Source organism: Clupea harengus, chromosome 26, assembly GCF_900700415.2.
Source record: "Clupea harengus chromosome 26, Ch_v2.0.2, whole genome shotgun sequence".
Classification (NCBI taxonomy): domain Eukaryota; kingdom Metazoa; phylum Chordata; class Actinopteri; order Clupeiformes; family Clupeidae; genus Clupea; species Clupea harengus.
This window is the reverse complement of record NC_045177.1, coordinates 9,855,285-9,869,406: the sequence shown is the minus strand read 5'-3', so window position 1 is coordinate 9,869,406 and position 14,122 is coordinate 9,855,285. Positions and strand designations below refer to the sequence as shown.

The 14,122-nt window shown below is 41.2% G+C and overlaps 2 protein-coding genes across 2 annotated transcripts; both read left to right on the top strand.

Moving 5' to 3' along the window:
- The first annotated feature begins 242 nt into the window (after window positions 1-242).
- sumo2a (small ubiquitin like modifier 2a) lies at window positions 243-6,001 on the top strand. The gene is made up of 4 exons (XM_012829479.3): window positions 243-532; window positions 1,596-1,727; window positions 4,514-4,585; window positions 5,382-6,001. Exons 1-4 carry the CDS (start codon window positions 512-514, stop codon window positions 5,442-5,444), a joined length of 288 nt encoding a protein of 95 aa, XP_012684933.1. The 5' UTR covers window positions 243-511; the 3' UTR covers window positions 5,445-6,001.
- Window positions 6,002-6,462: 461 nt separating this feature from the next.
- On the top strand, window positions 6,463-12,510 carry jpt1a (Jupiter microtubule associated homolog 1a). Its single transcript, XM_012829473.3, has 5 exons — window positions 6,463-6,729; window positions 8,891-9,033; window positions 10,860-10,966; window positions 11,209-11,242; window positions 11,588-12,510. The coding sequence occupies exons 1-5, from the start codon at window positions 6,674-6,676 to the stop codon at window positions 11,752-11,754; spliced, it is 507 nt and encodes a 168-aa protein (XP_012684927.1). The 5' UTR covers window positions 6,463-6,673; the 3' UTR covers window positions 11,755-12,510.
- Window positions 12,511-14,122: the final 1,612 nt, after the last annotated feature.

Here is a 14,122-nt window from a genome sequence, read left to right as displayed (position 1 = left end):
CGTACTTACTGTTTTTTGGGGTGTATAAATGGTGCATATGTTCACAAACTCCTATAATATCTGTTATGTAGCAAGAACCTCTTCATTCTCAAGTAATAAAGTGGAAAGTTGGGCCCGGCATATTGATCTCCCGAGTTAAGAAATAAATGCATCCGATAAAAATACATGGCTGAAATGGTTACATCATTGTATAATCTATGTGGCATGTTTACAAAACTGTATTAATATTTGTGTCCAACACAATTTGAAGTTTTACTAACTGGATCTGCAAAGTAGGCCATCTTACCTACTATATTAATAGTGAAGTTTTTCTCCTGTTGTCAGATGAAAATGTTTCTTCGTTAAAAATGTCAGACTAGGTATGCTTGTTTAAGGTATCTGTAATGAACCCATCTGGGTTTAAAACCTACGCATTGTCTAGCTGCACCCAAGTCATGCAACAAGGATTTGATTGGCAGATATCAGAGCAATTCAGGTCTATCGGTCGTCAGGCAGCAGGCACAGAATAGTCATGGCCGACGAGAAACCTAAGGTATCGTTACCCATTTACTGCAACCAAGCTCTTTTGGGTTGGCGGTAGGGGCGTCGTTGCATAATTATTTAATCAAGCCAGTGTGTAAGCTGTTGATATTTATGTAACTGTTGGGATGTTTTTTTTGTTTCTTTTCATGCGTTGGAAAAGCTAACGTTAGCTGACTAGCAAGCTAACGTGAGTGCTTGCTGAAGCATCGCATGCAACCTAGCTAGCTAACATTAGGTTAGTATTCCCTGTTTAGATAACGTTAGCCTTGATGCGTTATATTTACGCCAGAGTCGTGACCTGTCTGTCTCTCTCAGGTGTGCACCATGCAAATGTATTCTGGTTATTGAGAGGTGTAGGTTTTGATAACGGGAACTATCATTGATGTTTGCTAGTCCAGCTTATGAGCAATGCTCGGTAGCTATCTAAATAGCGACTGGTGCTGGACAAATTGGCTAACGTTATCGTCAACCTCTGACTTTGTTAAGCTAATATGAGGCCTGTTTTCGGTCTTGTTGGCTATTTAACCTTATGCTGGTGTGGAGGTTCATTTATATCAGTTAACATGCTGTTGTTTTTAGATGCAGATCAAATCTTTGTCACGGTCACATATGTCCCATTATTGATGCAACTCAAATAATAAGCGAACGTTGCTCTCGTGCAAGCCTTTCTGCGCGTAGCGTTAGAGTTCTTTAGCTTTCTAGCTAGCTAGGTAGCCATTGCCTGGGTGCTGTGTTTCGGTACCAGCCAGACAGACCCTGCGCTACTAACATGCTCCTTCTTAGCAGATTCTCTGTAACGTTGGTCACTGTAAACCGAGTGTAACTGTTCTGTATTTTATTAAACGGTTCAAGTGGATAGTATTCATGTCGAATCTGAAAATGCCTTAACTGGTTAGCTATGTCAAATGAATGCATCATTAATGTTATCTTGATGTCGAGTTAGTTTGGCGTAATATTATTTTAAGTTAGGTGAGCGGCACCGTATTTCAAGGATCACAAAATGGATATAGTTGTGGAACACGTAAATGAATAGCACACTTTTTTTGTATTAATCATTTGTCTAACATCTGCAGGAAGCCGTGAAAACAGAAAACAATGAGCACATCAACCTCAAGGTGGCTGGCCAAGACGGTTCCGTGGTGCAGTTCAAAATTAAGAGGCATACACCTCTTAGCAAACTCATGAAGGCATATTGCGAGAGACAGGTAATTGGGTGTTTGTTAAGGCTGTGATGTTGATTGCACGATATTTTCGATATATTCGTAAGTGTGAAGTCAAAGCCTGCCAACTGATCAAGAAGCTGTGGTTTCTTAAGTTTCTTTTCATGCATTGTTATGAAATTGGAACATTATGTAATCGTATTATGATGAGCTCCCAGACACCTCTGATGAAGTGAGCTCCTCAAATCACAGTTTTATTGGTTGGTGTCCACTCTCAGCTGCCAGCCACTTGTCTCCTGGCTTCATTTACAGGAAACTATTAATCTTCTCCATCATATTGTGATTGTGAAAACCACTTGCACAACTTTTTCAACATCACTTACTGACCCTTAGTGAAACGGCAACTGTGGGATCCTGTGTTGGCACGGGAGGCCTGTCCAGCTTTTGACAAAGTGGTGCACTTATGGCACCTGCAAATTGGATAGCTGATATCCCTAAAGTTTGAAGAGGGGGAGTACTCTTCTTATCCTTCCTGGAGGCCATAACTCAGGAGCAGGGATACCAGTGATGGATGAAACCGTGTGAAAGACCCAATCCATCAAAGAAAAAAAAAAACTCCCACTAATTCAAGCTAGCTGCTATATATACAGTGTGTGTGTGTGTGTGTGTGTGTATATATATATTTTTTTAGGGCTGTCAAAGTTAACGCCTTAATCTATGAGATTATTGTGGCCGAGATAATTGCGATAAAATATTTTAACGCAGTTAACGCAATTTTGCTTACTTCCGGTGTGCGTTGACCCCTGACACGAAACCGCCGCGTACCTGAAGTCAGTTAGATAGGAGAGACCGAGACGGTAGTTGAAGATGGAGAGAGCGGAGGGATTGTTGGGCGGAAAGTTTCTGTTTAAGAGGCAAAATGACGGAACAATCGACAAAACTAAAGTTGTATGTAGCATTTTTCAAGCTGAATTTAGCTATCACTGAAGCAGCTCGTCTTTAAGTTATCACCTTAATGCAAAGCACCCGACAGAAAGCAGTCCCAGGTTAGATGGTCGCCAACCCACACTCCACGACTTCTCTAGGAAAATAACTAGACCAGTCCATGAAAACGTTACCAACGCTGTAGCAGTTTGGGTTGCCGGTGACTGTTGGCCCATCAACATAGTTGAAGACAAATCTCACGATTTACCGTTGTGTGTCTCGCATACATTCCTTGTATGACGGCGAGAGAGCACGAAAAAAATACCATTAAACAACAGTGTCTAAAATACACGCTGTCTGAAGTGATTGCTCGTTAATTTATAAGATTTAGTCTTTAGAAGAAAAAATAACTTTTAATCGCGATTAATCTAGATTAATGAATTTCAAAATGTGAGATTAATTCTTTTTTTTTTTTTTTTTTAACTATTGACAGCCCTAATATATATATGTAGCCCACGTAATACTACTGTCACTTTAAAAAAAAAACATCTTGTACCCCTTTTTCCAGTCCTTTGGGTGCTAAATACCACAAAGATCAAGCACCACTGCATCCTTCTCACCCTGTCTGAAACAGCCCTGTTCAGAGCGGCTGGTTTGAGTACCTAGTCCTATAGATGATAATGAGCCACTGCTTATCACACCCCCTGCTTTCGCTTGCATATTAAGAAAACAAACTAATTTAATTGTGGTGTTGTGTTAACTTGGCGATTAAGTCGGGGACAAAGGTTGATGTGCTGTCCCGATATGAAAATATTGGAGGGGGTGTAGACAAACTCAGCTTTGAGTCGTAAAATGTGCGTTATCCGTACCCTGCGTACGCCGTGCACCTTGCCACTTCAATTGTAGTCATGTCCATAACGTATCCCTCCACTTCTGTACTGCACTTTTAATGTATAGACGAAAAGAATTTCACTGGAAAATAGACTTGCACTAGTGCTGTGGCTCCTATATTGTTACTGTGACGGTATACATGAAAGTATGTTCTGAAAAAGCTGAAGTAGCCCAGAGCCACATATATTACCAAAATGGTATGTTTTTAAAAGGCGTACATATAAGATCTATAGACAAAGGTTATATAATGTGACATTTGCATTAATGGCAGTATATTGTAAATGGACAAATAGTACTGTTGATGGAAAGACCACAGGAAAACAAGTTATTCTACATGGTCATGCTTTACTAGGCATCATATGCCAATATCCTAAAGCCAGACAACTTCATACTATCCAATCTAACTGGAAGATGCCGTCCGCAGTTTAAATCCAATACACTCATGTCAAATTCAGCTAATTGGTCCTCACGGTCCTCAAGGTGTCTGTTCTGTGTGTACACTCAAAACAACCGTGGTGTTCATACACAGTCCTCCTGGCGCTGTCAATGGGAAACAAAGTGGCTCGGACCAAGCCATACACTATATCAGCTAATCAATAGAATGCTTCAGGCACATGGAAGGGAGGGATGTAATTTCATTGGGCTTTGAACTCAAATATCAAAAACTTTTCACCAGAATTGTGGACTGTACCTTTTAATATTTCAACTTCAACTCCCATATTTGCTTTTATTGATGTCCACATTAACTCCAAATTGGCTCAGTTTAAAAATTAGGCTGTATTGACATTTGGATAGTACAATTGATTGGCCTGTCCCATACGCCATATAGCTCCTCTTGGCCGGTTAATCGCATGGCCATTGTACTGCTAACTGGTAACTACTGCTAATATGCTGAAGACTTTTCTGTGTCACTAAAGTATAGTTCTGCTATCAGAAATCTTCCAGGAGGGTGAGATTGGTTTATGGTAAGGTTATTGAAGATTAAGGCACTTAACCATTATGCTTGTTGTTTTCAGGGCTTGACCATAAGGCAAATCAGGTTCCGGTTTGATGGACAGCCCATCAATGAAACAGACACACCTGCACAGGTATATGACATGCTCTGAACGGGTCCACATTGGTGCCATGCCGTGTTTTGTTGAATTGTTCCACTGTTCCATTGATTGAGAACTCAGAGTTGGCATCATACATAGTACCACCAGAGCGTATTCCTGAAGTGACATGTTTGAAACAAAATGTTCTTCGTCAATCATTTTACACTCCTTAGTCAGTGCTTGTTTCTTCCATTGGATGAACTCAGCTGTGCTGTATCTAGAGACAGTCATGTGAATATGCAGATGATGGAAAGACAAATGTTACACATTGTCTGAGGAAAATAGTGGTTTATGAGTCTCATACTGGCTTTATGGTGTCTCTGAACCATGAGTTTGATGTCAGAGTGGAAATTCACCCCAGAAAGGGGAATTGGGCAACACACTTGTTTGAAGAATTCAGGCTGGAAATTGTAAGAGAACCTTGGACATTGACGTATTACAGATGATGAGTTTGTGTCATACAATTGTGGAAACAGGCTACAGGATTTTAAACATGCCTTTAAAATGAACACACAACGATGTAGTTGTGATACTGTTTAAAAAAAAAAAAAAGGTCTTCCCTTTTTTAAAGTATCAATTTGTGAGCTTGTCCATGTACAGCTACTTCAGACATCAGTCCCCTGGATTTATGACTTGAATGTCATAAAGTTTAATTACATTCTGTACTGCAGGGCATAGTGCATTTTGTCTCTGTATTTATTCTTCCCATAATATTGCACAGCGATATGCTTTTACGTTGACTTTACATTCATTGGTCAAAATGTTCGTATTTTGTCTTTTTCTTCTGCAGTTGGAAATGGAGGATGAAGATACAATTGATGTATTTCAGCAGCAAACAGGAGGTCTTAAGTAAGGCTTAGAGTCCTTCATTATCCCCTCTTCATCCCTCCTCCCCAGCGATGTGGCCCATCTTCGTCCTGCCTGATCCCTTCTTTTCGCCTCTCCACCCTGTCCTGCTGTCCCTGCGATGCCAAAACCATATGGACTGACATTCTCACAGTTACACATGAAAACAGTTGTACAGTGTCTTTGTTTTTGTCTTTTATTTTTATACATCAAAGATATCACATTTTATCAGATTTTCACCTTAAAAGAACTGAAATTTTTAACAGAACAAACAAAGGCTCAAGGCCCAACATGTTATGGTTTGCATGGCAGTCTGTGGGCAGAACCAAGTGTTTTTGTAACAGCGAGGAATAATGGTAACTAGTGAAAGGACTGTTTAAGTTTTCTCACAAAAAAATGGGGTTTTATATCTTTTTATATATTGTAGTAGTAATGTCTTGTATTTTCTCTGATTTGGTCACATTTACAGTGTCGTGTGGAATGTGTTGTCAAATGAGTTCCTTGTTAGAATAAAGTAATTTTGTAAAACTGATGTTTTCATTAAACTTAATTTGGTTGAAAAAATGTACTAGTTAGATCTCTAGGCTCTAAACGTGTTCACCTTTGTCTTTCACTGTGTGATCATATTTAACTGGTGTTGGTGAACTGCAGGTTTATTGGTAAAAGAAGAGAGGATATTAACAGCAACACAAGCAATAATGGTAAACCATTAGGAAGGGGTGTATTGTATGTGTTGTTTGGCTGAGTTCAGATATCAATAGCTTTTCCCCACGATCGAAGACTACCTTTAATGTCAGCCACATCTTTGGAGGAAGCCATAATGCGGTGGTGCGGCAGTGTAAGCAAAGTTCGCGTGTATACAGGAAACTACAACAAAAAGACTAAATTGTCTACTCTAAAGTGTTTCGCTAACCACACGCACTAAATTTCATTAACGAGTATGTGAGCGGAAAATGATGAGGTTGCACCTTTTATCCACTGTGCTACAATGTGTCGTTCCCCTTCTCAGATAACCAATCAGAGTTCAAACTGACGGACGTTCATCCAATCCAAACGGGTTGGGTCCTGTGGGTGGAAACCGGACAAATGCCACCCTTTCCATTTAGCAGCAGATTGATCAATTTAGTACGGGCCGAGTCGAATTGAGTATGAGGCGGTGAAATCAAGAGGATCAGGCTGGCAAGAAAATCTGCGTTTTAAAACGTTATCATTTATCAGTCCTTCTGCAGTTATAATATGACGACGACGACCAACTTCCAAGGAATGGAGCCAGGATCAAAAAGCAGTTCCAGGTGAAAATCAACAGCATATTCAGAAATGAATGAACAGTTGCAATTTAACGTTAGCTGGCGAGGCAATGTTAGCTAACAGCGAGCTAGCGGTCTGCCAATAATTCAGTGTGATGGCTACAATGCTAACAGACAAAAGGAATGTGGTTTTCAGTTCTTAAACTGTGGGAGCTTGGTTCTTTAATCATAGTCGATGTTTCTGCTAGCATGCCCATTTTGATACTCGGCTCCTTGATGATTTCGTTGTGGCTCCATCTATGCATCAACCCTTTGTAACGTCGGTAGAAGCTGCATACTGTACTACCCACTAGCCCCCTACGTTAAACAATGGCAAATCTCCACCTCAGGTGGTAATCTGTGATAAACGTGGCATTCGTATCGTGTCAATGTGCTTTATTCGTTGTGCAGTTCATCAAAGATTACCACAATTTGGCTAGACTTTTAATTAAATACACCTCTGGCTTAAAAAAAAAAACATTATCACGAGCTGTACAGCTGTCTTAAAATCGTTGGGAGTGGCAGTCATCTCCACACCCATCTTGACAATTGGCGAGATCTGTTTTTTTTTTCTTTTAACGTTTAGTGGTATTAAATTCTCAAAGTGTTTGTTATTTGAATGACGTTAATATGTCATGGAAAAGATATATTATCATCTTACTCTTTTTGAATGGAGGATGGGTTCTCGCATCCCGCTGTCGTTATGGGTACCGCTAGAAAAATCGCTTCTCTGAATGATTACATTTGGCCTAACCTAGCTAGCTTTATTATCTGATGGAGAAAACTATGATATATGAACTATTGTTAGCTAGGTCAGGAAGTTGTCTTAGTCTTGTCTACCTAGCTGTCTGCCCAGATGAGTTAACAGGTGAGGTCTCGATTATCTGATCAGATCTGAGATATCTATTATTGAAAGCACGTGGGTAAGAATCGGAGTCTGTCAAGCTAGTTGAATTTAAAACGTTTCAAACACAACCTTTGTTGTGAAGCATAAAGATTAAGGGAATAACCAATACAGGATAAATTGCCAGAACGTTAGCTCAGCCAGGTCCCCTAATCTTAGCTCGACCTCCTCGCTGTAGTATCAAATACATGAACTGATCTGCACTATTGACATGCATGAAAAAATGTCTGCTCATATATAGTTGCTTCTTGTATTCTATAAGTAACACATAGCTTCAAAGTTTGTATGCGGTATGTTCGTCTGGTGGACTTATCACTACTCTGTCAGACGGTGTTGCATATCTTAAAATTGCACGCATGGCTAGCTGTCAGTGTGGGTGTAATGAAGCAGCCATGTCTTTGACAAAGTCGACCCTCTTTGGAAACCGTCTAACGTTAGACTTGGACTGCTGTGCAGTGTATTTTGTGGTTGGGTGCGGTCCATGCTTTGTATCGGATTTTAAACCCTCCTCTCAGACGATGCACCCTCTCATCCCATTTATATAGTGCGGTTGCAGAAAGACCGTTTACTCGACTGCGAGATTCGGGTCATTAATCAACCCCTGTACTATTTTTTTCTGATTGTCCACAGTAATGTCGTGAGGCTTTATCTAAACTAAGCAGCTGATTACGAGTCAGGTGGTTATACAGACACGTATTTTTATAGCGTGAAATGGAAAGAGGAGGGGCTCAGGGAGAGGTATAGTCGAATAGTTGTGGATGGTGTTCAACCACGATGCTTGCAGTGGGAGCGCTAGTGACTAGACAGTACACTCCCTTTCCCATTTCCGCGAGCGGTTAACCCGAGGATTTAATTTCTTTCCAGGTGTCCACTACGGTTATGTCTCCTAGCCGTTTTTAATATATAATTTCTCGTTAAGTTTTTTGTTTATGTTTGTTAATGATGTGTCCGGAGGGTTGGTACCTTAAACAATAAAGTAGTCCCTAAAATGCATTCTGCAACAAGCGTTTTCCTGCAGTATTAACTTTCCACTCCCACCACAGTGCTTGTCAACTGACAGGAGAACCTTTTTAAAAGGGATATGACTGGGGTGAAGGTCTTTGTTTTACAGTACTGCCAGATACCAGATAAAAGCTGTAAAATCAGTGCTTAATGTCTGTCTTTTAACCCTATAGACCTGAGGTTAAAGCATTAACATATTCAATCCATATGAGCATCTGTTTCTGCATCTTCCACGTGGCATCACCCTATGGTCCGTTGCAGGGTGTTGCGTCCTCCGGGTGGTGGCTCCAACATCTCCTTTGGCACAGATGAGGAGCAAACGGCCTCCCGCAAGAACAAAATGGCCTCCAGCATCTTTGCTGAACCTGAAGACCCTCATGCTTTCCGGAGGAACAACCCGCCTGGTAACGACCCCTTCATGCCTTTTCCTGAGCATTAACAGAGGCAATTACATGGAAAACAAACCATTCGTTTGGTTGTCTGTGTTTCCTCTCTCTAGCCCATCACAATAGCAGTGTTTGTATGGCAGCTGCATGCAAGGATTTTGATGAGTCCAGGGCAATGGGATTGTCAGTTGTGCATTTGTTCACTACTGACTTCAGTGATGGTATCGTTTGATGGTCAGAGTTGCTGACGCATGTATCTGAATGTTAATGGCTTGTGTGTCAGACATGGCCTTCAGGAGCATGAGATGCTAACATTCTTGTGCCACTGTCGAGTATCTGTCGTGTTGAACATGCCTGAGATTAGAAGCAAGTGGGCTGTATGCAGGCCTGCCTTCAAAGTTGACCCACTAGCCTCAGTGAGCCTGGTGGTTTTCCGAAGCTCTCTGCAGGAAGTTTATTGAAACAATACTGGCCTCCAGCTTGTGTGTCACAATATTGCTCCCACAGTGATCTGGGCTGTATTATGTGCTCAAGCACCCTGCACTGCTGGCCAATGTAGAATGAAAGCATTCCTTTCACTGCTTCAAGATTGGACTTGGACTCTAGAATAGAATGACTATTGTTGGTGGATAAAAGCAGCTCATGTCATGTACTTCACACTCAGTTTTTTAATTTTTTTATTAACTCAATCTGGAATGGCTCTTTTGAGGCTGTTCACCTGGCATTAACGTGCGTCTTGGGTGATCACAAGTGGACAGCTTTAAGTATGTCAAATCACACCTTGCATTAGAATGCGTGTCGAGTGACCACTTCTGATTGGATCTTACTTCCCTGCTCTATATGCAAATAAACATGTACATCATTTCCGTTTGCAAAGACCAAATGCACGAGGGGGCAGTACTTTACACTTCATTTACTCATCATTTTTATAATGATATGGAAAAAAAATCTTTCTTTTTAAACAAAAAATAAGGGGGGGGAAGTTTTTTTTTTTTTTTCTAACTAGCTAGGTCATCTTGCATCTTACAAAGAGAAAAAAGGTGACTGGGCAAATACTAAACCAAATACTCTATGGGCAACTAGAAAACACAGGAGGGGACCGCAGCAGCACCTATTTTTAAAGTGGCGTCTGAGTGCGTTACTAGCTAGTTTCAGAAAGCAAGGTAAGAGACCAGGTTTTTCCCCAGTCGTTGGCTACCGTGAGCTAACACACTATCTTGTTGTTAATACTAAATTGGTTTTGAAGAGTAAATGGGCTTTATCAACTGAATAGTATTTGGGGAGACAATCATTATTTGCAACTTGTTCTTGCTCTAGAAATTGTTGATGTTTAGCCAGCTGTTATACTTCTGGCAGAGGGAAGAAAAGGGGTTGTTGAGTTTGTTTGTTGGACATGAAGTCTTCTTGGTGCATTATTGGTTATCGAAAACAATGCACTCGTAATATATACCTAAAGGCTTTTTGAAATCTTCAGACATTGTGGACAAAGCCAGCTTTGAGTGTACTTTCGCTTATGCAGATGATGTAGGGTAGGCGGTCCTGTGGCTAGGACACATTCGCACACACACTGCTAAAATAGTGTGGCCCACACCACTGCCAAATGGGGTCTGTGTGAGTTTTATGATTCTGCTAGTAGGTCTTGAATGTACTGGTGAGATGTGAAGCTTCAGACATTGATCTAGTGGATGTGCTGTACTGGTCAGATGTGAAGCTTCAGACATTGATCTAGTGGATGTGCTGTACTGGTCAGATGTGAAGCTTCAGACATTGATCTAGTGCGATGTGCTGTACTGGTCAGATGTGAAGCTTCAGACATTGATCTAGTGGATGTGCTGTACTGGCAGGTGGGAAACCGACCGGTGTGCTTTGTGGGGAATCTTCGGCTCCCCTGCGGAGATGCCAGAACCAGAACCCCAGCCAAGACGGCACCGCTGAGGAGAACTCTCCTGAGGTGAGCAATGGACTCCAAGCATTTCATTCCAGCCTATGATTTGATTAGGCCCTTTACAGTGTTTATCGGCCTAACAGTGTTAAATAGCCGTTTCAGTTCACTTTATTTAAAGTCCTGAAATGGCATAACTGGCAACCGCCTCCCATACGAGAGTTTTCTAGTCTTACTGTCAAGTATTCAAATGAATCCTATTTATTTGCTGTTCTATTCATCTACGTCTGCTGACTTTCTTTCCTTCTCAGGTTTTTGACCGTGAACGTGACACAATGAATGCAGGTTAGTGTACACTCCGCTCTGTAAACTTAGTAACCTACATATGTCTTATGATGCTAGATAATAACACACAACGAACTGCCTTGTAAAGTTGTGTCTGCCCTTAATAAAAAATGTTCTGGGGTGGAATGTGGCCTTTTGTCTATGCAATCTCTTTCGATTAATTTCATCTGAATAAAAAAAAAAAAAACTTGGCTATGTATGAGCAAGCCAAACCTTTCCGAGTGTGTTAGTGATGTGATTAACTGGCCCAGGTCAGTGATACTACAGGGAGTAATATTTTGGACGGACAGATGTGGAAGTGTAATTGGATATTTGAGTCTCTTCCGCTTTTCCTGTGACCTGCAGAGATCGCACAGGAACCAGAGCCCCAGGAGCCGAGGGAGGAGAGGGAGCCAAGGGAGGAGAGGGAGATGACGATGCTTTCTGGTGCTGCCACCACCGCCGAGGCAGCCGGGGTTCCTTCTGGCCGCAGGAACCCCCCTGGGGGCAAATCCAGTCTCATCCTGGGCTGAGTGCCATCCCCCCCTTCTACCCTCTCCAGAAATGCCTCCATTTTCTTTTTTTCTGTTTTTGTATTAATATTGAGATATGAAAAGATGCTGCCATTCTGTCACCCCCTCCTTTGTGAGTCTAGGAATTCATCTTTCCACCCTGTCCTGTCCTGCATTGTTTTGATATGCCCTTTTTAATTTTATACATTTTTTTTGACCGAAGCACTTTATGTACTGTACTCTCACTGGTTCTGTCTTGCCCCTTGACCTGTAGTGTGCCAGGCCTGCTGGTAAAGGCATCCGGTTTCAGTTACCCCCTCACTCCTTCCCCTTACCCCCCCTACCAGTGTAAATGGGAAAACAAAACAATTATGCGTGCTGTATTTCTAAAAACAATAAAAGTATTGATATGACAATAAGGCTTCTTTTTCATATATGCAAATCTACCTTCTTGAACCAGATAGATAAGAACATAAGCATGTTAAGGATAGACGTGGTAATCAATACCGTCCTCAAAAACAAGGAGGATTTAAAGCTTACAAACAAGTACACCTTTTTGTGATTATTTAGGTCATGGACACATTTGCAGTTATTTTGACTGGCTAACCTCAAGCAGAAATCAGTCAAATAGCAGGAGTTACCAGAGAAGTAAAGTTATTTGTCTCTGAATCTGTTTTGTCTGGATCACTTCCTCACATTATGTAAAGATATGTCTGGTGTAATTGTGACCTTTCTAGTTAAACCTTTTAAACAGTAGTTATTAAATGTTTCTCTCCACATTTTTGTGTTTGATAATCTATAATTTGTGCCAGAATTATCTGGAATTGCTGTTATTGCTGAACTGCACTTCAACATAAGGGAAACATGGCACTAATAAACACCCTTTTACTACCTCGCTCACACAAAACAAGATTTGACTGTGGCCCTGCACAGAGGAACTAACTGCCACTTCCATTCATGTTTATGCCTGTTGCTCGGCCAATAAATTCAGCCCTGGAAATATGGAAATGGGCATGGCCAACGCTTTTAGTTCCATGGAGCTCACCTCCGGCACCAAATATATAAAACCGAGCCCACGGCCTGAGCTTGGTCATCCGACTGATACGGCCCCTATATGACTAGTCTTCAATCATCCGACTGATACGGCCCCTATATGACTAGTCTTCAATCATCCGACTGATACGGCCCCTATATGACTAGTCTTCAATCATAGGACTGATACGGCCCCTATATGACTAGTCTTCAATCATCCGACTGATACGGCCCCTATATGACTAGTCTTCAATCATAGGACTGATACGGCCCCTATATGACTAGTGTTCAATCATAGGACTGATACGGCCCCTATATGACTAGTGTTCAATCATCCGACTGATATGACTAGTCTTCAATCATACATGTTCAGTGGTAGGCTATGTAGACTCGCTAGTCTTTGCCACTAAAACTGCCTCCAGTGGGTACTGGAGGCAAATAATATACAAATAAATATATTCTATTCTATTCTATTCTACTGGTTGAGTCTAACTGGCTGCAGATAAAGCATGCGCTCTGGATTTGACTGTTAGTTTGGGCACTTTTAAACAGAAAGCCATTCATTATTTTGAATGAAAGACGCTTCTACAACATTATACATTTATAAATCGTAAGAATTTCCCCTGAAGCAATTCGAATCACCTCAATCAGCCCACTGTCATCAACTATGTTGATGGGCTGACAGTCACCGGCAACCCAAATGGTAACCTTTTCACGGACTGGTCTAGTTATTTTCCTAGAGAAGTCATGGAGTGTGGGTTGGCGATCATCTCACCTGGGACTGCTTTCTGTCGGGTGCTTTGCATTAAGGTTATAACTTCAAATGGTAGGCCAAGCCCCCTACTTACGGGCTACATTGCCCAAGGGGACATAGGTTCAAGTCTGGCCTGATGTAATTTCCCAATCCTCTCCCCACCTCTTCTCCACCTCGCTTCCTGTCATAACTTCATGTCCCATCCAAATAAAGGCAAAGTTGCGTTAATTGCGTTAAAATATTTTATCGCATTAATCGCGGCCGCATTAATCGGATAGATTAACGCGTTAACGCTAATTTCCGAAAGGCAAAAAATATATAATATATAAAATATAAAAATAACCAATGTCTTACTTTAGGCAGGATTACCTTTGCTTCCATCTTTTACAGTTTCAAAATAAAAAAAGGTAAAGAGCCCGAAGCAAAAGTTTGGGCACCCTGAACGTTCAGTATTTAGTAACAACCCCTTTACTAGGTATGACAGATTCAAAACGCTTTTTGTTGCCAGCTAAGAGTTTTTCTACTCTTTTAGGGGGTATTTTTGTTAATTCTTCCTTGCAAAAGTCTTCTAGTTCTGTGAGATTCTTGCACTGCTCTTTTGAG